Source organism: Podarcis pityusensis (assembly GCF_964106645.2).
Source record: "Podarcis pityusensis genome assembly, chromosome: 18".
Lineage (NCBI taxonomy): Eukaryota > Metazoa > Chordata > Lepidosauria > Squamata > Lacertidae > Podarcis > Podarcis pityusensis.
This window is the reverse complement of record NC_138043.1, coordinates 12,931,526-12,956,791: the sequence shown is the minus strand read 5'-3', so window position 1 is coordinate 12,956,791 and position 25,266 is coordinate 12,931,526. Positions and strand designations below refer to the sequence as shown.

At 58.5% G+C, this 25,266-nt stretch overlaps 2 protein-coding genes across 2 annotated transcripts; both read right to left on the bottom strand.

The window, feature by feature from the left end:
- Positions 1–16,376: 16,376 nt before the first annotated feature.
- LOC308467192 (small ribosomal subunit protein eS4-like) lies at positions 16,377–17,656 on the bottom strand. The gene is made up of 3 exons (XM_080988650.1): positions 17,641–17,656; positions 17,225–17,382; positions 16,377–16,543 (listed from the first exon to the last, which is right to left on the bottom strand). Exons 2-3 carry the CDS (start codon positions 17,369–17,371, stop codon positions 16,442–16,444), a joined length of 249 nt encoding a protein of 82 aa, XP_080844776.1. The 5' UTR covers positions 17,372–17,382; positions 17,641–17,656; the 3' UTR covers positions 16,377–16,441.
- A 174-nt stretch (positions 17,657–17,830) lies between these two features.
- Positions 17,831–20,101, bottom strand: LOC308467154 (small ribosomal subunit protein eS4-like; the record flags this gene model as incomplete). Its single annotated transcript, XM_080988576.1, is given in 8 exon segments — positions 17,831–17,938; positions 17,940–17,986; positions 17,989–18,031; positions 18,408–18,505; positions 18,647–18,827; positions 19,286–19,377; positions 19,731–19,943; positions 20,071–20,101. Coding segments are annotated over 8 exon segments (813 nt in total).
- Positions 20,102–25,266: the final 5,165 nt, after the last annotated feature.

The window sequence follows — 25,266 nt, the reverse complement described above, 5'->3', positions numbered from 1 at the left end:
ACCGCCTGGGCCCTTGCCGCTACCGCTGGTACGTCCGCCGCCAGAGCTGCTACTGCCTGGACCTCTGCCGTTGGTGCCTCCACAGCCCGAGCCTCTACCGCCTGGGCATCTGCCAGATGGGCCTCTGCCGGTGCCGCTGGTGCCTCCACAGCCTGAGCCTCTGGCCCTGGTGCCTCCACTTCCCGTCTCTCTACCGCCTGGGTCTCTGCCGCCTCAGCCAATACGGCCTGCGCCACTGAAGAAGAGTTTGGATTTGATATCCCGCCTTTCACTCCCCTTCAGGAGTCTCAAAGCGGCTAACATTCTCCTTTCCCTTCCTCCCCCACAACAAACACTCTGTGAGGTGAGTGGGGCTGAGAGACTTCAGAGAAGTGTGACTGGCCCAAGGTCACCCAGCAGCTGCAAGTGGAGGAGCGGGGAATCGAACCCGGTTCACCAGATTACGAGTCCACCGTTCTTAACCACTATACCACACTGGCTCTCGCTGGTGCCTCCGTTCCCCGAATCTGTACCACCTGAGCTTCTGCCGGTGCCGCTGGTGCCTCCGCAGCCTGAGCCTCTACCGCTTGGGCCCTTGCCGCTGGTGCTTCCGCTGCCGGAGCCTCAACTACCTGGGCCTCTGCCGCTGCTACTGGTGCCTCCGCAGCCCGAGACTCTACTGCTGGGCCTCTGCCGGTGCCACTGGTGCCTCCACAGCCTAAGCCTCTACCGCCTGGTCCTCTGTCACTGCCACTGGTGCCTCCGCCGCCAGAGCCTCTACCGCCTAGGCCCTTGCCGCTACCGCTGGTACGTCCGCCGCCAGAGCCGCTACTGCCTGGGCCTCCGCCGTTGGTGCCTCCACAGCCCGAGCCTCTACCGTCTGGGCATCTGCCAGATGGGCCTGTGCCGCTGCCGCTGGGAACTCCTCACCCTGAGCCTCTACTGCTGGGCCTCTGCTGCTGCCGCTGGTGCCTCCGCAGCTCGAGCCTCTACTGCCTGGGCCTCTTCCGGTGCCGCTGGTGCCTCCGCAGCCTGAGCCTCTAACGCCTGGGCCTCTGCCACTGCCACTGGTGCCTCCACCGCCAGAACCTCTGCCACCTCGGTCTCTGTAGCTGGTACTGGTGCCTCCGACGTCAGAGCCTCTACCGCCTGGTCCTCTGGCGCTGGTGCCTCCACTTCCAGAGTCTCTACCACCTAGGCCTCTACTGCCTCAGCCAATGCCGACTGCGCCACTGCTGCTACCGCTGGTGCCTCCGTTGCCTGAATCTCTACCCCCTGAGCTTCTGCCGCTGGTGCCTCCGGCACCTGAGACTCTTCCATCTGGATCTCTGTTGCTGTCGCTGGTGCCTCCGCTGCCTGAGCGTCTTCCGCCTGGGTCTCTGCCGCTGCCGCTGGTGCCTCCGGCGCCTGAGCCTCTTCTGCCTGGTCCAATGCCGCTGGTGCCTTCAGCGCCAGAGGCTCTACCACCTGGGCCTATGCCGCCTCAGCCAATGCCGCCTGCGCCACTGCTGATCTCGCTGGTGCCTCCGTTCCCCGAATCTGTACCACCTGAGCTTCTGCCGGTGCCGCTGGTGTCTCCGCAGCCAGAGCCTCTACCGCCTGTGCTTCAGCAGGTGCCGCTGGTGCCTCCGCAGCCTGAACCTCTACCGCCTTGGCCTCTGCCACTACCTCTGATGTCTCCCCAGCCCGAGCTTCTACCCCCTGGGCCTATGCCTCTACCCCTGGTCCTTCCGCCGCCAGAGCCGCTACTGCCTGGGCCTCTGCCATTGGTGCCTCCACAGCCCGAGCTTCTACCGCCTGGGCATCTGCCACATGGGCCTCTGCCGCTGCCGCTGGTGCCTCCTCACCCTGAGCCTCTACTGCTGGGCCTCTGCCGCTGACGCTGGCCCCTCCGCAGCTTGAGTCTCTACCGCCTGGGCCTCTGCCATTGCCGCTCGTGCCTCCGCCACCAGAGCCTCTACTGCCTGGGCCTCTGCCACTGCCTCTGATGTCTCCGCCGCCAGAGCCTCTGCCACCTAGGTCTCTGTAGCTGGTACTGGTGCCTTCACAGCCTGAGCCTCTACTGCCTCAGCCTCTGCCACTGCTGCCTCCGCAGCCCGAACTTCTACCGCCTGGGCCTCTTCCGGTGCCGCTGGTGCCTCTGCAGCCTGAGCCTCTACCACCTGGGCCTCTGACACTACTGCTTCCACTTCCAGAGTCTCTACCGCCTGGGCCTCTGCCGCCTAAGCCAATGCCGCCTGCGCCACTGCTGCTGCCGCTGTTGCCTCTGTTGCCCGAATATGTACCACCTGAGCTTCTGCCGCTACGGCTGGTGCCTCTGCCACCTGAGCCTCTTCCGTCTGGACCTCTGCCGCTGGTGCCTCCGCCACCTAAGCCTCTTCCGCCTGGGCCTCTGTCACTGCCGTTTGTGTCTCTGCCGCCAGAGCCTCTAACGCCTGGGCCCTTGCCGCTACTGCTGGTACTTCCGCCGCCAGAGCCGCTACTGCCTGGGCCTCTGCCATTGCTGCCTCCACAGCCCGAGCCTCTACCGCCTGGGCATCTGCCACATGGTCCTCTGCCGATGCCGATGGTAACTCCTCACCCTGACCCTCTACTGCTGGGCCTCTGCCGCTGCCGCTGATGCCTCCGCAGCTCGAGCCTCTACCGCCTGGGCCTCTGCCATTGCCGCTGGTGCCTCTGCCGTTAGAGCCTCTACCGCCTGGTCCTTTGGCGCTGGTGCCTCCACAGCCTGAGCCTCTACCGCTTGGGCCCTTGCCGCTGCCGCTGGTGCTTCCGCTGCCGGAGCCTCAACTACCTGGGTCTCTGCCGATGCTAGTGGTGCCTCCGCAGCTCAAGCCTCTACTGCTGGGCCTCTGCCGCTGGCGCTGGTGCCTCCACAGCCTGAGCCTCTACCGCCTGGGCCTCTGCCACTGCCACTGGTGCCTCCGCCGCCAGAGCATGTACTGCCTGGGCCTCTGCCACTGCTGCTGGTGCCTCCGCTGCCAGAGCCTCTGCCACCTGGGTCTCTGGCGTTGGTGCCTCAACAGCCTGAGCCTCTAGCGCCTGGGCCTCTGCCACTGCCACTGGTGCCTCCGCCGCCAGAGCCTCTACCGCCTGGGCCCATGCCGCTACCGCTGGTACGCCCGCCGCCAGAGCCGCTACTGCCTGGGCCTCTGCCACATGGGTCTCTGCCGCTTCTGCTGGTAACTCCTCACCCTGAGCCTCTCCTGCTGGGCTTCTGCCGCTGCCGCTGGTGCCTGAGCAGCTCGAGCATCTAGTGTCTGGGCCTCTGCCGGTGCCGCTGGTGCCTCCACAGCCTGAGCCTCTACTGCCTGGGCCTCTGCCACTGCCACTGGTGCCTTCGCCGCCAGAGGCTCTGCCGCCTGGGTCTCTGTCGCTGCTGCTGGTGCCTCCGTCGTCAGAGCCTCTACCGCCTATTCCTCTGCCGCTGCCGCTAGTTCTTCCACCGCCAGAGCCCCTATTGCTTGGGCCTCTGCCGCTGGTGCTTCCATCGCCAGAGCCTCTACCTCCTGGGTCATTGCCGCTGCCGCTGGTGCCTCTGCAGCCCGACCCTCTACCATTTGGGTCTCTGCCACTGCCGCTGGTGCCTCCGCCTCCAGAGACTCTACCGCCTGATTCTCTGCCACTGCCACTGGTGGCTCCGCCGCCAGAGCCTCTACCGCCTGGGCCCTTGCCGCTACCGCTGGTACGTTCGCCGCCAGAGCCGCTACTGCCTGGGCCTCTGCCGTTGGTGCCTCCACAGCCCGAGCCTCTACCGCCTGGGCATCTGCCAGATGGGCCTGTGCCCCTGCCGCTGGTAACTCCTCACCCTGAGCGTCTACTGCTGGGCCTGTGCTGCTGCCGCTGGTGCCTCCGCAGCTCGAGCCTCTACTGCCTGGGCCTCTGCCGGTTCCGCTGGTGCCTCCACAGCCTGAGCCTCTAACGCCTGGGCCTCTGCCACTGCCACTGGTGCCTCCACCGCCAGAACCTCTGCCACCTAGGTCTCTGTAGCTGGTACTGGTGCCTCCGACGTCAGAGCCTCTACCGCCTGGTCCTCTGGCGCTGGTGCCTCCACTTCCAGAGTATCTACCGCCTGAGCCTCTACCGCCTCAGCCAATGCCGACTGCGCCACTGCTGCTACCGCTGGTGCCTCCGTTGCCTGAATCTGTACCCCCTGAGCTTCTGCCGCTGGTGCCTCCGGCACCTGAGACTCTTCCATCTGGATCTCTGTTGCTGTCGCTGGTGCCTCCGCCGCCTGAGCCTCTTCCGCCTGGGTCTGTGTCGCTGCCGCTGGTGCCTCCGCCACCTGAGCCTCTTCTGCCTGGTCCACTGCCGCTGCTTCCTTCAACGCCAGAGGCTCTACCACCTGGGCCTATGCCGCCTCAGCCAATGCCGCCTGCACCACTGCTGCTCTTGCTGGTGCCTCCGTTCCCCGAATCTGTACCACCTGAGCTTTTGCCGGTGCCGCTGGTGCCTCCGCAGCCTGAGCCTCTACCGCCTGTGCTTCAGCAGGTGCCGCTGGTGCCTCCGCAGCCTGAACCTCTACCGCCTTGGCCTCTGCCACTACCTCTGATGCCTCCGCAGCCCGAGCTTCTACCGCCTGGTCCTCTGCTGATGCCGCTGGTGCTTCCACCGCCAGAGCCTCTTACTGCCTGGGCCTCTGCCGCTGGTGCTTCCGCCCCAGAGCCTCTACCGCCGCGTCCTCCGCCACTGCCACTGGTGCCTCCGCCGCCAGAGCCTCTGCCACCTGGGTCTCTGTCGCTGCTCCTAGTGCCTCCGCCGTCATAGCCTCTACCGCCTGGTTCTCTGGCGCTGGTGCCTCCACAGCCTGAGCATCTAGCGCCTGGGCCTCTGCCGGTGCCGCTGGTTCCTCTGCCGCCAGAGCCTCTACCGCCTGGGCTTCAGCAGGTGCTGCTGGTGCCTCCACAGCCTGAACCTCTACCGCCTGGGCCTCTGCAACTACCTCTGATGCCTCCGCGGCCAGAGCCTCTACCGCCAAGGCCCTTTTCGCTGCCTCTGGTGCTTCCGCCGCCACACCCTATACTGCCGGGGCCTCTGCAGCTGCCGCTGGTGCCTCCACAGCCTGAGCCTCTACCGCCAGAGCCTCTACCGCCTGGACCCTTGCCGCTACCCCTGGTACTTCCGCCGCCAGAGCCGCTACTGCCTGGGCCTCTGCCGTTGGTGCTTCCACAGCCCGAGCCTCTACCGCCTGGGCATCTGCCACATGGTCCTCTGCCGCTTCCGCTGGTAACTCCTTACGCTGAGCCTCTACTCCTGGGCCACTGCCGCTGCCGCTGGTGCCTCCGCCGCCTGAGCCTCCTCCGCCTGGGCCTCTGCCGCCGCCGCTGGTGCCTCCACAGCCTGGTCCTAGGCGCTGGTGCCTCCACTTCCCGTCTCTCTACCCTCTGGGCCTCTGCCGTCTCAGCCAATGCGGCCTGCGCCACTGCTGCTCTCGCTGGTAACTCCGTTCCCCGAATCTGTACCACCTGAGCTTCTGCCGGTGCCGCTGGTGCCTCCGCAGCCTGAGGCTGTACCGCTTGGGCCCTTGCCGCTGCCACTGGTGCTTCCGCTGCCGGAGCCTCAACTACCTGGGCCTTTTGCCGCTGCTACTGGTGCCTCCGCAACCCGAGACTCTACTGCTGGGCCTCTGCCGGTGCCACTGGTGCCTCCACAGCCTAAGCCTCTACCGCCTGGGCCTCTGCCACTGCCACTGGTGCCTCCGACGCCAGAGCCTCTACTGCCTGGGCCTCTGTCACTGCTGCTGGTGACTCCGCCGCCAGAGCCTCTGCCACCTGGGTTTCTGTCGCTGCTGCTGGTGCCTCCGCCGTCACAGCCTCTACCGCCTGGGCCCTTGCCGCTACTGCTGGTACTTCCGCCGCCAGAGCCGCTAGTGCCTGGGCCTCTGCCATTGGTGCCTCCACAGCCCAAGCCTTTACCGCCTGGGCATCTGCCACATGGTCCTCTGCCACTGCCGCTGGTAACTCCTCACGCTGAGCCTCTACTGCTGGGCCTCTGCCGCTGTCGCCTCCACAGCTCGAGCCTCTACTGCTTGGGCCTCTGCCGGTGCCGCTGGTGCCTCCACAGCCTGAGCCTCTGGCGCTGGTGCCTCCACTTCCCGTCTCTCTACCCCCTGGGCCTCTGCCGCCTCAGCCAATGCGGCCTGCGCCACTGCTGCTCTCGCTGGTGCCTCCGTTCCCCGAATCTGTACCACCTGAGCTTCTGCCGGTGCCGCTGGTGCCTCCGCAGCCTGAGCCTCTACGTCTTGGGCCCTTGCCGCTGCCGCTGGTGCTTCCGCTGCCGGAGCCTCAACTACCTGGGCCTCTGCTGCTGCTACTGGTGCCTCCGCAGCTCGAGCCTCTACCACCTGGGCCTGTGCCATTGCTGCTGGTGCCTCTGCCATTAGAGCCTCTACCGCCTGGGCCTCTTCCGGTGCCGCTGGTGCCTCTGCAGCCTGAGCCTCTACCACCTGGGCCTCTGGCACTACTGCTTCCACTTCCAGAGTCTCTACCGCCTGGGCCTCTGCCGCCTCAGCCAATGGCGCCTGCGCCACTGCTGCTGCCACTGGTGCCTCCGTTGCCCGAATATGTACCACCTGAGCTTCTGCCGCTACCGCTGGTGCCTCCGCCACCTGAGCCTCTTCCGTCTGGACCTCTGCCGCTGCCGCTGGTCCCTCCGCCACCTAAGCCTCTTCCGCCTGGGCCTCTGTCACTGCCGTTTGTGTCTCCGCCGCCAGAGCCTCTACCGCCTGGGCCTCTACCACTGCCGCTGGTGACTACGCAGTCTGAACCTTTACCGCCTGGGCCCTTGCCGCTACTGTTGGTACTTCCGCCGCTAGAGCCGCTACTGCCTGGGCCTCTGCCATTGGTGCCTCCACAGCCCAAGCCTCTAGCGCCTGTGCATCCGCCACATGGGCCTCAGCCGCTGCCGCTTCAGCAGGTGCCGCTGGTGCCTCCACAGCCTGAACCTCTACCGCCTGGGCCTTTGCCACTGCCACTGGTGCCTCCACCGCCAGAGCCTCTACTGGCTTGGCCTCTGCCACTGCCGCTGGTGCCTCCGCCGCCAGAGACTCTGCCACCTGGGTCTCTGTCGCTGCTCCTGGTGCCTCCGCCGTCATAGACTCTACCGCCTGGTTCTCCGGCGCTGGTGCCTCCACAGCCTGAGCATCTAGCGCCTGGGCCTCTGCCGGTGCCGCTGGTGCCTCCGCCGCCAGAGCCTCTACCGCCTGGGCCTCAGCAGGTGCCGCTGTTGCATCCACAGCCTAAACCTCTATCGCCTTGGCCTCTGCCACTACCTCTGATGCCTCCGCAGCCCGAGCTTCTACCGCCTGCTCCTCTGCTGATGCCGCTGGTGCTTCCACCGCCAGAGCCTCTTACTGCCTGGGCCTCTGCCGCTGGTGCTTCCGCCCCAGAGCCTCTACCGCCTCGTCCTCTGCCGCTGCCGCTGGTGCCTCCGCGGCCTGTGCCTCAGCAGGTGCCGCTGCTGCCTCCTCAGCCTGAACCTCTACCGCCTGGACCTATGCCACTACCTCTGATGCCTCCGCCACCAGAGCCTCTATCGCCTGGGCCCTTTCCGCTGCTGCTGGTGCTTCCGCCGCCAGACCCTATACTGCCTGGGCCTCTGTCGCTGCCACCTCTGCAGCCCAAGCCTCTACCGCCTGGGCCCTTGCCGCTGCCGCTGGTGCCTCCGCAGCGCGACCCTCTACCGCTTGGGTCTCTGCCGCTGCCGCTGGTGCCTTCGTTGCCCGAATTTGTACGACCTGAGCTTCTGCCGCTGGTGCCTCCGCCACCTGAGCTTCTTCCGCCTGGGCCTCTGCCGCCGCCGCTGGTGCCTCCACCGTCATAGCCTCTACCGCCTGGTCCTCTGGTGCTGGTGCTGCCACTTCTCGAGTCTCTACCGCCTGCGCCTCTGCCACTTCAGCCAATGCCGCCTGCGCCACTGCTGCTCTCGCTGGTGCCTCCGTTCCCCGAATCTGTACCACCTGAGCTTCTGCCGGTGCCGCTGGTGCCTCCGCAGCCTGAGCCTCTACTGCCTGTGCCTCAGCAGGTGCCGCTGGTGCCTCCGCAGCCTGAACATCTACCGCCTGGTCCACTGCCACTGGTGCCTCAGCCGCCAGAGCCTCTACCGCCTGGGCCCTTGCCGCTGCCGCTGGTGCTTCCGCTGCCGGAGCCTCAACTACCTGGGTGTCTGCCGCTGCTAGTGGTGCCTCCGCAGCTCGAGCCTCTACTGCTGGGCCTCTGCCACTGCCGCTGGTGCCTCCGCCGCCAGAGCCTCTACTGCTTGGGCCTCTGCCTCTGCTGCTGGTGCCTCCACCACCAGAGCCTCTACCGCCGGGTCCTCTACCACTGCCACAGGTGCCTCCGCCGCCAGAGCCCGTACTGCCTGGGCCTCTGCCACTGCCGCTGGTGCCTCCGCGGCCAGAGCCTCTACTGCCTGGGCCTCTGCCACTGCTGCTGGTTCCTCCGCCACCAGAGCCTCTAGCGCCTGGGCCTCTGCCACTGGTGCCTCCGCCGCCAGAGCCCCTACCGCCTGGGCATCTGCCACATGGGCCTCTGGCGCTGGCGCTGGTAACTCCTCACCCTGAGCGTCTACTGCTGGGCCTCTGCCGCAGCCGCTGGTGCCTCCGCAGCTCGAGCCTCTACTGCCTGGGCCTCTGCCGGTGCCGCTGGTAACTCCACAGCCTGAGCCTCTACCGCCTGGGCCTCTGCCCCTGCCACTGGTGCTTCCGCTGCCAGAGACTCTACTACCTGGGCCTCTGCCGCTGCTACTGGTGCCTCCGCAGCCCGAGCCTCTACCGCCTGGACCTCTGAGGCTGCCGCTGGTGCCTCTGCTGCAAGAGCCTCTACCGCCTGGGCCTCTGCCTATTCCGCTGGTGCCTCCGCAGCCCGAGCCTCTACCGCCTGGGCCTCTGCCGTTGCCGCTGGTGCCCCCGCAGCTTGAGACTCTACCGCCTGGGCCTCTGGCGCTGGTGCCTCCACTTCCAGAGTCTCTACTGTCTGGGCCTCTGCCGCCTCAGCCAATGCTGCTTGCGCCACTGCTGTTGCCGCTGGTGCCTCCGTTGATCGAATCTGTACCACCTGACCTTCTTCCGGTGCCGCCTCCGCCACCTGAGCCTCTTTCGCCTGGGCCTCTGCTTCTGGTGCCTCTGCCGCCAGAGCCTCTACCGCCTGGGCCTTTCCTGCTTCCGCTGTTGCCTCCACCGCCAGAGCCTCTACCGCCTGGGCCTCTGCCACTACCTCTGATGCCTCCGCCGCCAGAGCCTCTACCGCCTGGGCCTCTGTCACATGGGCCTCTCCCGCTGCCGCTGATAACTCCTCACCCTGAGCCTCTAATGCCTGGGACCTTGCCGCTAATGTTGGTGCCTCCACAAACATAGCCTCTACTGCCTGGGCCTCTGCCGCTGTCGCTGGTGCCTCCACAGCCCGAGCTTCTACCGCCTGGTCCTCTGGCCCTGGTGCTTCCGCTGCCGGAACCTCAACTACCTGGGCCTCTGCCGCTGCTACTGGTGCATCCGCAGCCCAAGCCTCCAGGTCCAGGCGGTAGAGGCTCTGGTGGTGGAAGCACCAGTGGCATCGGTAGAGGACCAGGCGGTAGAGGCTCTGACGGCGGAGGCACCAGTAGCAGCGGCAGAGGCCCAGGTAGTTGAGGCTCAAGGTGAGGAGTTACCAGCGGCAGAGCCCGAGCCTCTACCGCCTGGGCATCTGCCACATGGGCCTCTGCCGCTGCCGCTGGTAACTCCTCACCCTAAGCCTCTACTGCCTGGCCCTCTGCTGCTGCCGCTGGTGCCTCCACAGCCCGAGCCTCTACCGCCTGGTCCCCTGGCGCTGGTGCCTCCACAACCTGAGCCTCTACTGCCTGGGCCTCTGCCGCTGCCGCTGCCGCTGGTGCCTTCGCCGCCAGAGGCTCTACCGCCTGAGCCTTTGCTGATGCCGCTGTTGCCTCCGCCGCCAGAGCCTGTACCGCCTGGTCCTCTGCCGCTGCCGCTGGTTCTTCCACCGCCTAAGCCTCTACCGCCTGGTCCTCTGCCGATGCCGCTGATGCTTCCACCGCCAGAGCCTCTACTGCCTGGGCCCTTGCCGCTACCGCTGGTACTTCTGCCGCCAGAGCCGCTACTGCCTGGGCCTCTGCCATTGGTGCCTCCACAGCCCAAGCCTCTACCGCCTGGGAATCTGCCACATGGGCCTCTGCCGCTGCTGCTGGTAACTCCTCACCCTGAGCCTCTACTGCTGGGCCTCTGCCGCTGGTGCCTCCGCAGCTCGAGCCTCTAGTGCCTGGGCCTCTGCCGGTGCCGCTGGTGCCTCCACAGCCTGAGCCTCTACTGCCTGGGCCTCTGCCACTGCCGCTGGTGCCTTCGCCGCCAGAGGCTCTACCGCCTGAGCCTTTGCTGCTGCCGCTGTTGCCTCCGCCGCCAGAGCCTCTACCGCCTGGTCCTCTGGTGCTGGTGCCTCCCCTTCCCGACTCTCTACCGCCTGGGCCTATGCCGCCTCAGCCAATGCGGCCTGCGCCACACTGTTCTGGCTGGTGCCTCCGTTCCCCGAATCTGTACCACCTGAGCTTCTGCCGGTGCTGCTGGTGCCTCCGCCGTCAGAGCCTCAACTACCTGGGCCTCTGCCGCTGCTACTGGTGCCTCCACGGCCAGAGCCTCTGCCACCTGAGTCTCTGTCGCTGCTGCTAGTGCCTCCGCCGTCAGAGCCTCTACCGCCTGGTCCTCTGACGCTGGTGCCTCCATTTCCAGAATCTCTACCGCCTAGGCCTCTACTGCCTCAGCCAATGCCGCCTGCGCCACTGCTGCTGCCGCTGGTTCCTCCGCCGCCTGAGCCTCTTTCTCCTGGGCGTCTGCTGCTGCCGCTGGTGCCTTCGCCGCCAGAGGCTCTACCGCCTGAGCCTTTGCTGCTGCCGCTGTTGTCTCCGCTGCCAGAGCCTCTGCCACCTGGGTCTCTGTCGCTGCTGCTGGTGCCTCCGTCGTCAGAGCCTCTACCGCCTGTTCCTCTGCCGCTGCTTCTTCCACCGCCAGAGCCTATATTGCTTGGGCCTCTGCCGCTGCCGCTGGTGCTTCCGCCGCCAGAGCCTCTACTGCCTGGGTCCTTGCCGCTGCGGCTGGTGCTTCCGCAACCAGAGCCTCTACTGCCTGGGTCCTTGCCGTTGCCGCTGGTGCTTCTGCCACCAGAGCCTCTACCGCCTGGGCCTCTGTCGGTGCCGCTGGTGCCTCCGATGCCTGAGCCTCTACCGCCTGGGCCCTTCCCGCTGCCGCTGGTGCTTCCACCGCCAGAGCCTCTACCGTCTGGGCCCTTCCCGCTGCCGCTGGTGCTTCCGACATCAGAGCATTTACTGCCTGGGCCTCTGCCGGTGGTACCTCTGCAGCCTGACCCTCTACCACCTGGGCCTCTGCCTGTGCCGCTGGTGCCTCCACAGCCTGAGCCTCTTCCGCCTCAGCCTCTGCCACTGCTGCCTCCGCAGCCCGAGCCTCTACCGCCTGGGCCTCTGCCACAGCGGCGGGTGCGTCCGCCGGCAGAGCCTCTGCCACCTGGGTCTCTGTAGCTGCTGCTGGTGCCTCCACCGTCACAGCCTCTACCGCCTGGGCCTATGCCTCCTCAGCCAATGCCTCCTGCGCCACTGCTGCTCTCTCTGGTTCCTACCTGTGCTTCTGCCGGTGCCGCTGGTGCCTCTGCAGCCTGAGCCTCTACCACCTGTGCCTCAGCAGGTGCCACTGGTGCCTCCGCAGCCTTAACCTCTACCGCTTGGTCCTCTGCCAATGCCGCTGGTGCTTCCACCGCCAGAGCCTCTACTGCCTGGGCCTCTACCACTGGTCCTTCCGCCGCCAGAGCCTCTACCGCCTGGGCCTCTGCCGCCTCCGCAGCCCAAGCCTCGACCTCCTGGGCCTCTGCAACAGCCGCTGGTGCCTTCGCCGCCAGAGCCTCTACCGCTTGGGCCCTTGCCGCTGCTGCTGGTGCTTCCACTGCCAGAGCCTCTACTGCCTGAGCCTCTGCCGCTACCGCTGGTACTTCCGCCACCAGAGCCGCTGCTGCCTGGGCCGTTGGTGCCTCCACAGCCCGAGCCTCTGCCGCCTGGGCATCTGCCACATGGGCCTCTGCCGCTGGTAACTCCTCACCCTGAGCCTCTACTGCTGGGCCTCTGCCGCTGCTGCTGGTTCCTCCGCAGCCCGCGCCTCTACTGCCTAGGCCTCTGCCGGTGTCGCTGGTGCCTCCGTTGCCCGAATCTGTACCACCTGAGCTTCTGTCGCTGGTGCCTCCGCCAGCTGAGCGTCTTTTGTCTGGACCTCTGCCGCTGCTGCTGGTGCCTTCCCCGCCAGAGGCTCTACCGCCTGAGCCTTTGCTTCTGCCGCTGTTGCCTCCGCCGCCAGAGCCTCTGCCACCTGGGTCTCTGTCGCTCCTGCTGGTGCCTCCGTCGTCAAAGCCTCTACTACCTGGTGCTCTGCCGCTGGTGCTTCCACTGCCAGAGCCTCGATGGTGCCTCCGCAGCTCGAGCCTCTACTGCCTGGGCCTCTGCCGGTGCTGCTGGTGCCTGCACAGCCTGAGCCTCTAATGCCTGGGCCTCTGCCACTGCCACTGGTGCCTCCGCCGCCAGAGCCTCTACTGCCTGGGCCTTTTCCGCTGCCGCTGGTGCTTCCGCCGCCAGAGCCTCTACCGCCTGGGCCTCTGTCGCTGCCGCTGGTGCCTCCGCAGCTCGAGCATCTACCGCCTGGGCCTTTGCTGGTGCCCCTGGTGCCTCCACAGCCTGCACCTCTACCGCCTGGGCCTCTGCCACTGCCGCTGGTGCCTCCGGCGCCAGAACCTCTACCGCTTGGGCCTCTGCCGCTTCCACTGGTGCCTCAGCAGCCCTAGCCTCTGCCACCTGGGTCTCTGTAGCTGCTGCTGGTGCCTCCGCCGTCAGAGCCTCTACCGCCTGGTCCTCTGGCGCTGGTGCCTCCACTTCCCGTCTCTCTACCCTCTGGGCCTCTGCCGTCTCAGCCAATGCGGCCTGCGCCACTGCTGCTCTCGCTGGTAACTCCGTTCCCCGAATCTGTACCACCTGAGCTTCTGCCGGTGCCGCTGGTGCCTCCGCAGCCTGAGGCTGTACCGCTTGGGCCCTTGCCGCTGCCACTGGTGCTTCCGCTGCCGGAGCCTCAACTACCTGGGCCTTTTGCCGCTGCTACTGGTGCCTCCGCAACCCGAGACTCTACTGCTGGGCCTCTGCCGGTGCCACTGGTGCCTCCACAGCCTAAGCCTCTACCGCCTGGGCCTCTGCCACTGCCACTGGTGCCTCCGACGCCAGAGCCTCTACTGCCTGGGCCTCTGTCACTGCTGCTGGTGACTCCGCCGCCCGAGCCTCTACCGCCTGGGCCCTTGCCGCTGCCGATGGTGCCCCCGCAGCGCAATCCTCTACTGCTGGGCCTCTGCCGCTGGTTCCTCCGCAGCACGAGCCTCTACTGCCTGGGCCTCTGCCACTGCCGCTGGTGCCTCCGCCACCTGAGCCTCTTCCATCTGGACCTCTTCCAGTCCCCCTGGTGCCTCCGCTGCCTTTTTTTTTTTATAAGATGTTTATTAAGGTTTTTTAAAATATTACATTAGAAATGAAGAAGAAAAAAGAAAAATAGAAAATAAAAACAGTTAAAAACACACATATTTTCAGTTACTTATTTTCTTTTAGCTTGTTTCCCGGACCTCCTCGTACCTCCTTTTTTTGTATTCCACTTCGATTTATTGGTTCAGCAAATCCTTACCATTAGATTTTAACCCATTTATAACCCTTTATTTCATATTCTCTTAAAGCATTACAGCTAGAAACCGCTTAATTACTATCCAACATCATTCTATCATTCATTAATTTTACAATATTTCTCTAAATAGTCTTTAAATTTCTTCCAATCTTCTTCCACCGACTCTTCCCCCTGGTCTCAGATTCTGCCAGTCATTTCTGCCAATTCCATATAGTCCATCACCTTCATCTGCCATTCTTCCAAAGTGGGTAGATCTTGTGTCTTCCAATACTTTGCAATAAGTATTCTTGCTGCTGTTGTAGCATACATAAAAAAAAGTTCTGTCCTTCTTTGGCACCAATTGGCCGACAATGCCCAGAAGAAAGGCCTCTGGTTTCTTCGGGAAGGTATATTTAAATACCTTTTTCAGTTCATTATATATCATTTCCCAGAAAGCCTTAATCCTTGGGCACGTCCACCAAAGGTGAAAGAATGTACCTTCAGTTTCATTACATTTCCAGCATTTATTATCGGGCAAGTGATAGATTTTTGCAAGCTTGACTGGGGTCATGTACCACCTGTATATCATTTTCATAATATTCTCTCTTAGGGCATTACATGCCGTAAACTTCATACCTGTGGTCCATAACTGTTCCCAGTCAGCAAACATAATGTTATGTCCTACGTCTTGTGCCCATTTAATCATAGCAGATTTCACCGTTTCATCCTGAGTATTCCATTTCAACAGCAAGTTATACATTCTTGACAAATTCTTAGTTTTGGGTTCTAACAGTTCTGTTTCTAGTTTTGATTTTTCCACCTGGAAGCCAATTTTCTTATCCAAATTATATGCCTCCATTATCTGATAATAATGAAGCCAATCTCTCACTTTGTTTTTTGTTTCTCGAAACTCTGCAATCTCAATTTATCTCCTTCTTGTTCCAAAATTTCCCAATATTTCCGCCATTTGGCCTCCATATTGAGCCTTTTCAGAGCTTTCGCTTCCATCGGTGACAACCACCTTGGGGTTTCATTTTCCAATAAATCCTTGTATCTTATCCAAACATTAAACAGTGCTTTCCTGACAATATGATTTTTAAATGCTTTATGTGCTTTGACCTTACCATACCATAAATATGCATGCCATCCAAATACGTTGTTAAAACCTTCTAAGTCCAAAATGTCTGTGTTTTCAAGAAGTAGCCATTCTTTCAGCCAGCAAAAAGCTGCTGATTCATAATAAAGTTTAAAGTCGGCAGGGCAAATCCACCTCTTTCCTTTGCATCAGTTAATATCTTAAATTTTATTCTGGGCTTCTTGCCCTGCCAGACAAATCTAGAAATATCTCTCTGCCACTTCTTGAAACAGTCCATCTTGTCCACAATTTGCAATGTCTGAAACAAAAACAACATTCTAGGCAGTACGTTCATTTTTATCACAGCAATATGACCCAACAGTGAAAGCTTCAAATTTGACCAGATTTCTAAATCTTTTTTCACTTCCGTCCAACATTTTTCATAATTATCTTTAAATAAGTTCCCATTTTTGGCTGTCATATTAATCCCCAGGTATTTCACTTTCTTAACCACAGAAAGTCTGGACCTCTGCCGCTGCCCCTGGTGCCTCCGCTGCCTGAGCCTCTTCCGCCTGGGCTTCTGCCGCTGGTTTTCCGCAGCCCGAGCCTCTACCGCCTAGGCCTCTGCCGGTGCCGCTGGTGCCTCTGCAGCCTGAGCCAGTACTGCCTGGGCCTCTGCCACTGCCGCTGGTGCCTCCGCCGCCAGAGCCTCTACCGCCTGGGCCCTTGTCGCTGCCGCTGGTACCTCCACAGCCCAAGCCTCTACCGCCTGGGCCTCTGCCGCTGCCGCTGGTGCCTCCACAGCCCGAGCCTCTACCGCCTGGGCTTCTGCCACTGTCGCTGGTGGCTCCGCAGCCTGAGCCTCTACCGCCTCGGCCTCTGCCACTGCCGCCTCCAGAGCCTCTACCGCCTGGGCTCTGTTCGCTGCACCACCTGTTGCTCCGCTCCATCCGTTGAACCTCCGTCTGCCTGACCTGGTTCCCGAGGGTTGTTTTCTGAACGAGGCGGGCATAGCCATCCAAGCGGACCCCAGAATTGCTCCTGCTCCACATGACTCTCAAGCTGCTCTGGAGCCCAGCTGGTGCGCCAATGTAACTAACCTCTCCTGGCCCCGCCTACTTAACCCCTGCCGCAGACTCCGAACTCCCGATCCACCTGCTCTATACGACGCTGCACAGCAGAAAAGGGGTTAATCCGCCTTTGCCGACTCTGGCAGCTCGGTAGCCCAAGAGACCGAAACCCTTACCAAAAAAAAAAGCGGGGCTCAGGCTGATCCTTGGGTACCGCTCCACGGGAAGAAGCGGGGCTTCTGCGCCGAATCCTCACCTCCGTCCCGCCTCGCAAAGGTCATCGGAGTGTGGACTAGCGCCCTGCCAGGACCTGCACCCGGCGTCTCCGGATAGCTCCTATTATACTGAGCGATTTGGCCTGGAGCGTTTCGGGAAAGGCGTTCCCCCTTGCGGGCAGAGAAGGAACTGCGTCTACTCCTTCGTGTTTTCTTACTAGTTTTTGTTATTATTGCTTTCTTCTTCTGCGACCGTTATTGTAATAATTGAAATTATTATTCAAAGGGCCAAGTAGGAGCCAGCCCCAAATGTTTCCAGGCAGAAATAAGAATAAAGCCACTCAAAAGAAGATGAGCCCCAGAGCCACATTGCAAGATGCTTTTATTGGCGAAAAATAATTCTGCTTTCCTCATTCCTCTGCGCACGTCTTCATCCGCTGCTCTGTTTGGCCGCCAGCCGCTTGTCTTGCTCCTCGGCGATGGTGAGGCGGATGCCTTTCCCGCGAGGCAGCAAGATCCATGGCTTGTTGCCCTGGAAGGAGCGATAAGAGGCACCTATTATTATTATTATTATTATTATTATTATTATTATTGGATTGATTAGCCCATTCTTTTTCAACCTGCACTCTCATTGAAACAAACTGAGTGCAATTTAAACCAAATCCAAATTTCATGCCCCAAAGGGACTTGAGCTTGGTGCACTCTTAACGTGCTCATAACCCCAAACCTGATGAAATCGTAGTTACAGGTAGGTAGCCGTGTTGGTCTGCCGTAGTCAAAATAAAATTTAAAAAATTCCCTCCAGTAACTTAGTCGGTCTCTAAGGTGCTACTGGAAGGAATTTTTTTATTTTGATGAAGTTGGTTCTCCTTGGTGTCGCATCACATTCCCATTAATATCAGGTCATGCCTCACAAATATCCTTGCATTACAGTATACTTGCTTAAAAAAAACAAAAACAAAGAATTACATGCAAAAGCAGAAATGGCATTGAACTGAATCAATTGGGTGGTGATTTATTTGGAATAGCTGTGGAAACAAATCCTTGAAAAATAAAAACAACAGGAGAATAATAAAAGTAAGAATATTTAAAAATGGAAATAATTTTTAATAAAAAAATGCAAAGAGGAGATAATGAATTAAAATAATTTCGAAAATGGAAATAATAATCTTTAAAAATGCAAATGATAAAAACCATACTGCCCAGCGCCCACCTTGCCAATGACGAAGATGTTGGAGAGTCTGGTGGTGAAGCTGTTGCCATTGGTGTCCTTGACGTGGACCACGTCAAAGGAACTAGGGTGCCTCTCGCGGTTGGTGATCATCCCCATGCGCCCCAAGTTGGCGCCCCCCGTCACCATGCAGAGGTTGCCTGTTGGGGAGAAGAGGGAGGGAAATGGTCAGAAGGTGCCTGGGCAACAACGGCCCTGCGAGGCGGAATTGGGACTGGCAGGGTGGACAGATATATATATACACACACATATGCATGTATATGGAAATAATAAAATAAAACTGCTTCAAAAAATATGGGTGCTCTGGAAGGGAGCCTCCAGGGCCAGAAGCAGTCTCCCCATCTCCCCCCATTGGGGAAGGATTCCGGCGCACTCGACGGGCTCAGAGGAACCGCCACCTGTGTCAAACTTGATGAAACCAAAAAATTCCTTCCAGTAGCACCTTAAAGACCAACTAAGTTAGTTCTTGGTATGAGCTTTTGTGTGCAAGCACACTTCTTCAGAAGTGTGCTTGCACACGAAAGCTCATACCAAGAACTAACTTAGTTGGTCTTTAAGGTGCTACTGGAAGGAATTTTTTTGTTTTGACTATGGCAGACCAACACGGCTACCTATCTGTAACTGAAACTTGATGAAGTCGGTGATCTTGCCCGTCTGCAGGTCGACCTGGACGGTGTCGTTGACCTTGACCAGGGGGGTCCGGGTAGCGGATGGTGCAGGCGTTGTGCGTCACCAGGTGGGGGCGCCCTTAGTGCCCACCAGGATGTTGCGCACCTTGCACAGCTTGTACTGCCGGGAGGAATGGGAGAAATCAGTCCTTTTGTCAATATTAAGAACAGGCTCCCTCACCTTTGCCACTCCAGATGTTTTGAGACTACAATTCCCATCACCCCTGACCACTGGTCCTGCTAGCTAGTGATCATGGGAGTTGTAGGCCAAAAACAACTGGAGGGCCGAAGTTGAAGAAGCCTGATTAAGAGGATGCCAGAAAGGTGAGTCTTTCTGTAAAAATGGGATTTGAATCTGGTCTAACTCATGAGGGATTAAAATCAGAAAAGCACTCCGAGCACTGATCATTCCTTCCTCTGGATGTCCATCTTAAGATGCCAGCAAGGCTGAGTCTTTCGGTAAGAAAAGGATTCAAATCGAGTCCCCCAATTCTCACCTTGGCCTCCTCGGGGCTGATGTGGTGCACGGTAAAAAGTGCCCCTTGGTCATACACCAGGCGGAAGTGCTCGCCTGTCTTCTCGATGCTGATCATGTCTGCGGGAAAAGAGGGCGGGCGTTACAGTGGGATGCCAGTGTGATGCAACCGTCACGTAAACCCAGATTCCGCCCTGCAGAATGTCCCACCGCTGGAAATCGGGCATTTCAAACCCCGCTACTAGAAACCTAGGGCCTCACCCATGAAGCCAGCTGGGTAGGTGACGTCGGTGCGAACCTTGCCATCAATCTTGACAAAGCGCTGCATGCAGATCTTCTTGACCTCGTCGCCCGTCAGGGCATATTTGAGCCAGCTGCGGAGGAAAATCACGAGCGGGAGGCACTCGCGCAACTTGTGGGGTCCCCTTGACGGGCGCGGTGCCTAGAACCCCAAAAAGAAATGGGAAGGTTATAGGGCGGCAAACCTAGAACGACTGAAACTGCAACTCCCAGAATCCGGTTGGCCTTATTATTATGATGCAACCTTGAGAAAATATCTGAAGGCAGCCATCTCTAGGGAAACTTTTTCATGTGTATTATTTAAAAAAAAATCTATTTATAAAATATAGACAGACTTCCACTGGGCATGGAAGCTCAATAATCTAAGTATTTATTTATTTAGTGTTTTATTCATGCATCTTCCCAGATGTTATTTTACATCCCTTCATTGTTTTGTCAGAAAGTTCGACCGACTCACCAACTTATCCTTCCCCAAGATCCTTTATTTTTCTCCATATTGTTATTTTGATTTATAATATTGTGTTACGAAGAAGCCCAGGTGCAAACTAAAGCCTGAAGTGCAAGGCTCCCCTTTTAAAAAGGCTTGTAAAAGGTAATTACAAAAAGATACTTGCAAAGACTCCCATCAGCTTGTCCAGCATCCAGTGTTTGGGGGCTGCCACCCGTTTCAGGTGCTTCTTGGGTCCTCGAGCCTGAGGGGGGGAAAGCAGGCAAAGGGTGTGGGTTCGAATCTGCCCGGATGTTTAAGCAGAACATTCTCGCAAGGCAGCGGGCTGCACTAGATGACCCTCGGGCCCCTTCCAGGCGCCCCTGTTCTATGAACCCACCCCCCGCTATTCAGTAATCGCCATTTTAATTTATTCCCATTTAGTTTCTAGTTGAGCATCCTTGGGCTCCTTTCTCCCTTAGGGAGCCAGTGGCAGGCAGTTCCCCTGGCCCCTTCCCAAGCGATCACTTTCCCCAGATGTTGTTGAACTACGACTCCCATCATCCCTGAACTCTGGCCTTGATGGGAGTTGTAATCCAACAACATCTGGGGACTCACAGGTTGAGAAAGACTGGTTTAGAGGGCATGTCTGGCCGGCGGCCTGGTTCCCTGCGGCCCCGCACTGCGCATGCTTACACCCCCCCAAGACCGAGAGAGCCCCGCCGCGGCGCCTCCGCGCCCCCGTTTCCCCGCCCCACGGAGGAGCGGCGTCTCCCAGGCCCCTGAAAGCGCCGCGCTTGGCGGAGCCACCACCTCGGACGGCGCGGATCACTCCAACGACCCATACCCTATGCACTCACCATGGCTGCGGGTTCTCAACGCAAAAGGAGAGCACTTCCTCTGGCAGGGGGTTATAGATCCAGGTCAGGAAGGGTGGGGCGATGAAGCGTAGCGCCACCACAGCGACGCCTGGTGGATGGGAGCGGCATCGCACTGCGCGGGGGCTTCGCAGCCAACGAAATGGGGAAATGGGATCCCGAGAGGCATCTATTAGGATCCCCTGAAATGGAAAAATGGGATCCCCAGGGGCATCTAGTCTGACCCCCTATAATGCAGAAATGGGACGCCAAGAGGCATCTAGTCTGACCCCTGAAATGCAGGAATCTCCACCAAAAAGATAGGGAGGCAGCCGGCACCCACCTTCAGGCCTGTTGGTGGTGTGGTCGCGGGTGGGGCAGGCTGGGGACGGTGACGCCTGGGAGCTGCAGTTCCTCGCCCAGGTGAGGTTCTGGTTGGCATCTGCTGACTACCCACAACAGCCCTCCTCGAAGGGGCTCATGTGGAAGGTCTCTGGGGGGAGAAAGGCAGGTGAGAGGGGGTCCCAGGGTGCCTTTTCCACCCTCCCCCGCTTCCGGTGGTGCCCATGTCCCCCCGGCCCCCAATGCCCCCCAACTGCTCAACACAACCCTGTTCGTCGCCACAGTCCTCAGTGCCATCACAATGACGGACAGGGGCCACACAGGAGCTTGGCAGGCAAGGGTGTTTCCCTGGGGTACAGCTCTGGGGACCTGGAAACGTTGGGGTGGTGAATGGGGAGCCTCCAAGCCCAGAGGCAGTCTATCTGGTTGGCGGAAAAGAAAGCCTTACTTTGGGGGCCACAGTTCCTGAAATGCACATCATCCAGCACCACACTCGCCACCAAGGAGAAGGTGACCTGTGGAAGGGGAGGCAGCGCTCTTGACATGCTCCGGAGAAGGAGCTGGCCAGGGAGAGCGAGGAGCCCAAGACCCACCTGGAAAGGGCAGTGGACTCTTCCGGTGTGGGCCAGTAGGGGGCACCAGGCACCAGAGGACAAGGCGGGGCTTCGCCACAGGGGGCCGTGGCTCAGCTCCAATGAGAAGCTCCCAGTGAGCCTTGCATGGGAAGGCCGGAGGGATGAGGGATCCGGGGCTCATCTAGTCTGACCCCGCTGAGGATTGCGAATTGTCATCTGGTCTCAGCCTCTCTCGTTTTTATCAGTCTCCAATGGGGGATGGGAAGCAGGGCATCAGTAAATGATAAGAATGGTCAGGATGGTATTTCTTTTCCCTACCAGGCGGGTCAGTAGTCTGGAAATCAATAAATAATAATTATCTGATACGATACGTCCTACAGTTTAGAAACATATTATACAATATTGATATGGAATTATGAGAACCGGGCCAGGCGGCATTTCCCCCACCACAGGCCGAGCGGGTGGCTCTGGGCCTGTTGGATTTCCGACCACCAGCGCCCCAAGCTTACCTGTCTCGGCCATGCTGTACCAGGCGCAGAGCTCACATGCTGAGGCCGCGTCGCTCAGGGTGGGGGAGTGGAGTCGGGCGGGGGCAGCAGGCGGCTTGGCTCGTTGCTCCGAGGTGCTCATGTACCAGCCGGAGGGGAGGTCGGGGGCACCAGGTCAAAGGGGTGCTCTAACTGCTAAGCAATAATACTTCCCCTCCCTTCAAATGAAGCACGTTTACCCTGGTTGGTGCCCAGCGTGTGGTCGAAGGGGGTTCGGCGGCACACACCCAGCCTCCGCCCTGGCCTGGGCGCCACCGGTACCCAGACGTGCTGATGTCCTCCCAGCCGCAGGTGGGGCCTTCAAAGTTGAGGGCCAAGGAGGCACCCGGCGGTGCCAACCCATTCCGGTAGCCTGGAATCAGGCGCCCTGAGCAAGCTACAGTTCCCAGTATTCTGGGCACCAAGTGCCTTTAGGAGACCCCTGTCCCCCCCCCCCATGATCTACAGTTCCCAGAGTTCTCTAAGAAGAGAAATGGGCTTGGGAACTGTAGTTCTGTCAAGGGAATGCCAACCCTCAATGCCCAAGCAAGCAATCATTTCCAGGGTGCTTTGGGGTACATTGTGGGAACTGTAGTTTGTTCAGTTTCCCAAGGAGACCCTCTCAGAGCTAGAACTCCCAGCGTTCCATTGGAAAGGCTGTGCTGAATATTCTCCTCCCGTAGGAAACTACAGTTCCCAGGGTGCTTTGAGGGATGCTAAGATGGGTTAAATCACACTCTACGAGGGGAATCGAGGCACGTCTCCCCGATTCCTTTGGCGACACCAAAACTTACTGCAGTGGCTCTCGTCAGAGCAATCCCAGCGGTTGCAGGCAAAGTTGCAGGCGCTGGCACTTGAGTTCCCATAGGCGCCCCAACTAGGAAATGGAGGCCCAGCTGGGGGCGGGGCGGAGGGGAAAGTGCCATTAAAAGGAGAGGAAGAGTGGGAGAGACAGGGAGCATCCTAGAATGGGAGAGATGGAAGGGCCTCAAGGGTCATCTAGTCCAACCCACTGCAAGGAAGCTCAGAGCTATAATTCCCAGGACTTTGGGAATTGAGAGAGGGAAGAGAGAGAGGGACAGGATTCGCAGCCCCCGTCTCCCTTTGCCCCCCGGCTCGCCCCAGCCCAGCAGGGCACCCCACAGCACCCACAGGCGCACCATCCTCCCAGCAGCGCCCAGTAGGACTTTGCCTCCAACTTACCTGCAGGGCGAGGCGGGCCAAAAGCCGGCGGGGCGGAGGCAGAAACCAGGACTTTGGCCCCTGCACCCCAAAAGACGTGGGGCTTCCCTGGCATCCCAGGCGCCTCTTCTGCTCTGGCGGAGCCTCCTGGGCCAGAGGCAGTCTACCTGGGCTGCTCCTGAGGGAGCTTGGAAGCAGCGCTCAGGGAAACGCTGCGAGGAGGAGGAGAATAAGGAGAAGGCGAATAATGAGGATAATCATTAATAATAATAAGGCGAAACCAGGCCCCTCAGGCACTGTTGGGGATTGGGGGGGGGCCCTCTGGCCTTCCTTCTCCGCAGGGACCCCCGACGATGCGCCCACCTAACGAGGGAGACCAGCGCCACCCAACAGTCAGGCTAGGCCCCGCTGCCCTCAACCAACATGGCGGCGATGGAGAGTCTTCTGCCCTTTCTTCCCCCAACAACAATAAAAAGCAGCCCAGGCAACAATAAAAATCTCGGCAGCAATAGGTTGGCCTTTGGCCAATCAGAGGTCGGGCTGTGGGCGGAGCCAGGCATTTGGCACTTTTTCTCTACACCTGTTTTCTCCTCAGTGTTTCTCACACGCGAAGGAAGCTGGTAAGTTTTGTCGTGTTTTTAATACTGTATTCTGTTGGCTGGGGAATAGTAATAAATTATGGTTATCATTACTTTTTAAATTGTTATCATTCTTATAATTGTTATTCTTATAAAAGGGTTAGGGAAGTTTGTAGTATATTATGTTTTATCGTTTTTTTAAATATTCTGTTGGTGGCTGGGAAATAGTAATAAATTATTATTATCATTAAATGTTAAATTATTATTATTATTATTATTATTATTATAAATCACACCCACCCAAGTGGGACATGGCCTCTTCCCCCCTAAGCCTTAACAGTATAGTATTTTTATTTATTCGAATTGGGGCGAGGAAGTTCCCCTTGGCTACAGCAACTCCAGAGTAACTGGCTGTGAGTTCAGATCTCCATTGCTTTCCCCCTCTGGCCGCCTTTGTGAGCCTAACCAAGGGTGACCAAGCAGTGTGTTGAAAACTGTATCTGAAACAATATATTGAAAAAACTGTATCTGAAAGAAAGTATTGTTCAGATGAACCACTTTTTTAAGCAGTGGTTTTGTAACCAGGCACCATATTTTTCGCGCCATAAGACGCACCTGACCATAAAGACACACCTAGTTTTTAGAGGGGGAATACAAGAAAAAATATTCTTTAAAGGGAGCGCTGAGCATAGCCTGTATGCATCCCAGGCTCTGCTCAGCGCTCGCTTTAAAGAGCCACGCAGAGTGTGTGCGCGGCTCTTGGGGAAAAACACATTTCTTCCAGTTAGGCGTATGATGGCTCATAGGGAAGGGAGGCTCCTTTCCCACTTTATTATTTCTTCCACTGCTATCTGTGCTTGACATATTATATGTCTGCTTTTACGTGGACCCCCCCCCCTTTCCCTTCTTGTGAAAATAATCGACCCTACTGATATTTCTTATGTCTGTATGGGCTCTGTTGAATTCCTGCTATGAAAAGGAGGAGGAGGAAGCTTCGCCTGATGAAGGGAGAAGAGGAGGTCGAAGAAAAGTCAGCTGCAGGCATGAAGGTAAAAGAGAAAAAATAGAAATAGAAATTGACATATAACACTTAAGAACATTTTTAAACAACCCCAGTCACACCGGCCCCCCTAACCAGCACAGTACAGTACGGTAAAAATACAGTACAGTATTTTTATTTATTTGATTGGGGTAGGGCAGCACCTTCTGGCTTCACCCATGTTAGTGAGGTTTGTCCCCTTTTTCCTTTTCTTGTTAGGCTATCTAAAGGTGACAAAGCAATGTGTTGAAAACTTAATCTCTTCCGCTGAACCATTGCTTTAACCAAGTAATTACTCAAGACACCAATTCTTTCACCTATCGATTTATCCCCATAATCCAAGCGGAGATTAATTAGCATCCAAAAGTGGTACACTTGCACGTTACATCTTAAGATAAATGTTTTGGAAAAGGCATACATTTTAAAAAGATAATTAATTTGCAAGCAAATAATTGAATGCCCGGTCAATTAGATAGGCAGTGAGCTGGCTGATTTGTCTAATGGAGCATCCAAAAACCCAGGTTGGGTCTAGAAGACCCAGTTTGCTCCCTCCCCCCAGCCTTAATGGCAACCCGCCATTGCTTTCCGTTTGATTTTTTTAACAGATACTCTGAATTGAACACCACAAGAATAAATGGGGATCAGCCCCTGCTGTAGTGGCCAGCACTAAAAGCCATTTGAGTAATTCAGATTAATAAAGTAGGAATAATTAATATTTGCAAACCAGCACCTTCACAGCAGTTTTGGACACTTGCAGCAGCTTGCAGTATTAAGAGAGGTGCTCTAAATAAAAGCACTTTCTACATTTATGAGCCTTCAGAGTAGGCTCATGTTTTTTCCTTTGCCGGGAGGTATAAATGTGCAATCACCCCGAGAACTTTAGGCAGCACTTCCTCTGCTCTCAGTCAGCAAAAGGGGATGGCAAGGGGCGCTTCATGGCGTAACTTAACTTGCGGCTGCAGGAGAAGTGTGGATCCCTCAGCCATACCTAAATAGCCTTCAAAGTGCCATTTAAGAGTGCAGCATCTAGCTGTGCTGTGGACACAAAGGTTGT

Bases quoted from the DNA above. Each gene is read 5' to 3' on its own strand.
- LOC308467192 (XM_080988650.1), bottom strand. From the start codon at position 17,371: ATGGTGACGGGGGGCGCCAACTTGGGGCGCATGGGGATGATCACCAAC. The intron at 16,544-17,224 runs GTGGGCGCTGGG...CGCTCCTTCCAG, and splicing joins ACATCTTCGTCATTGGCAAG to GGCAACAAGCCATGGATCTT.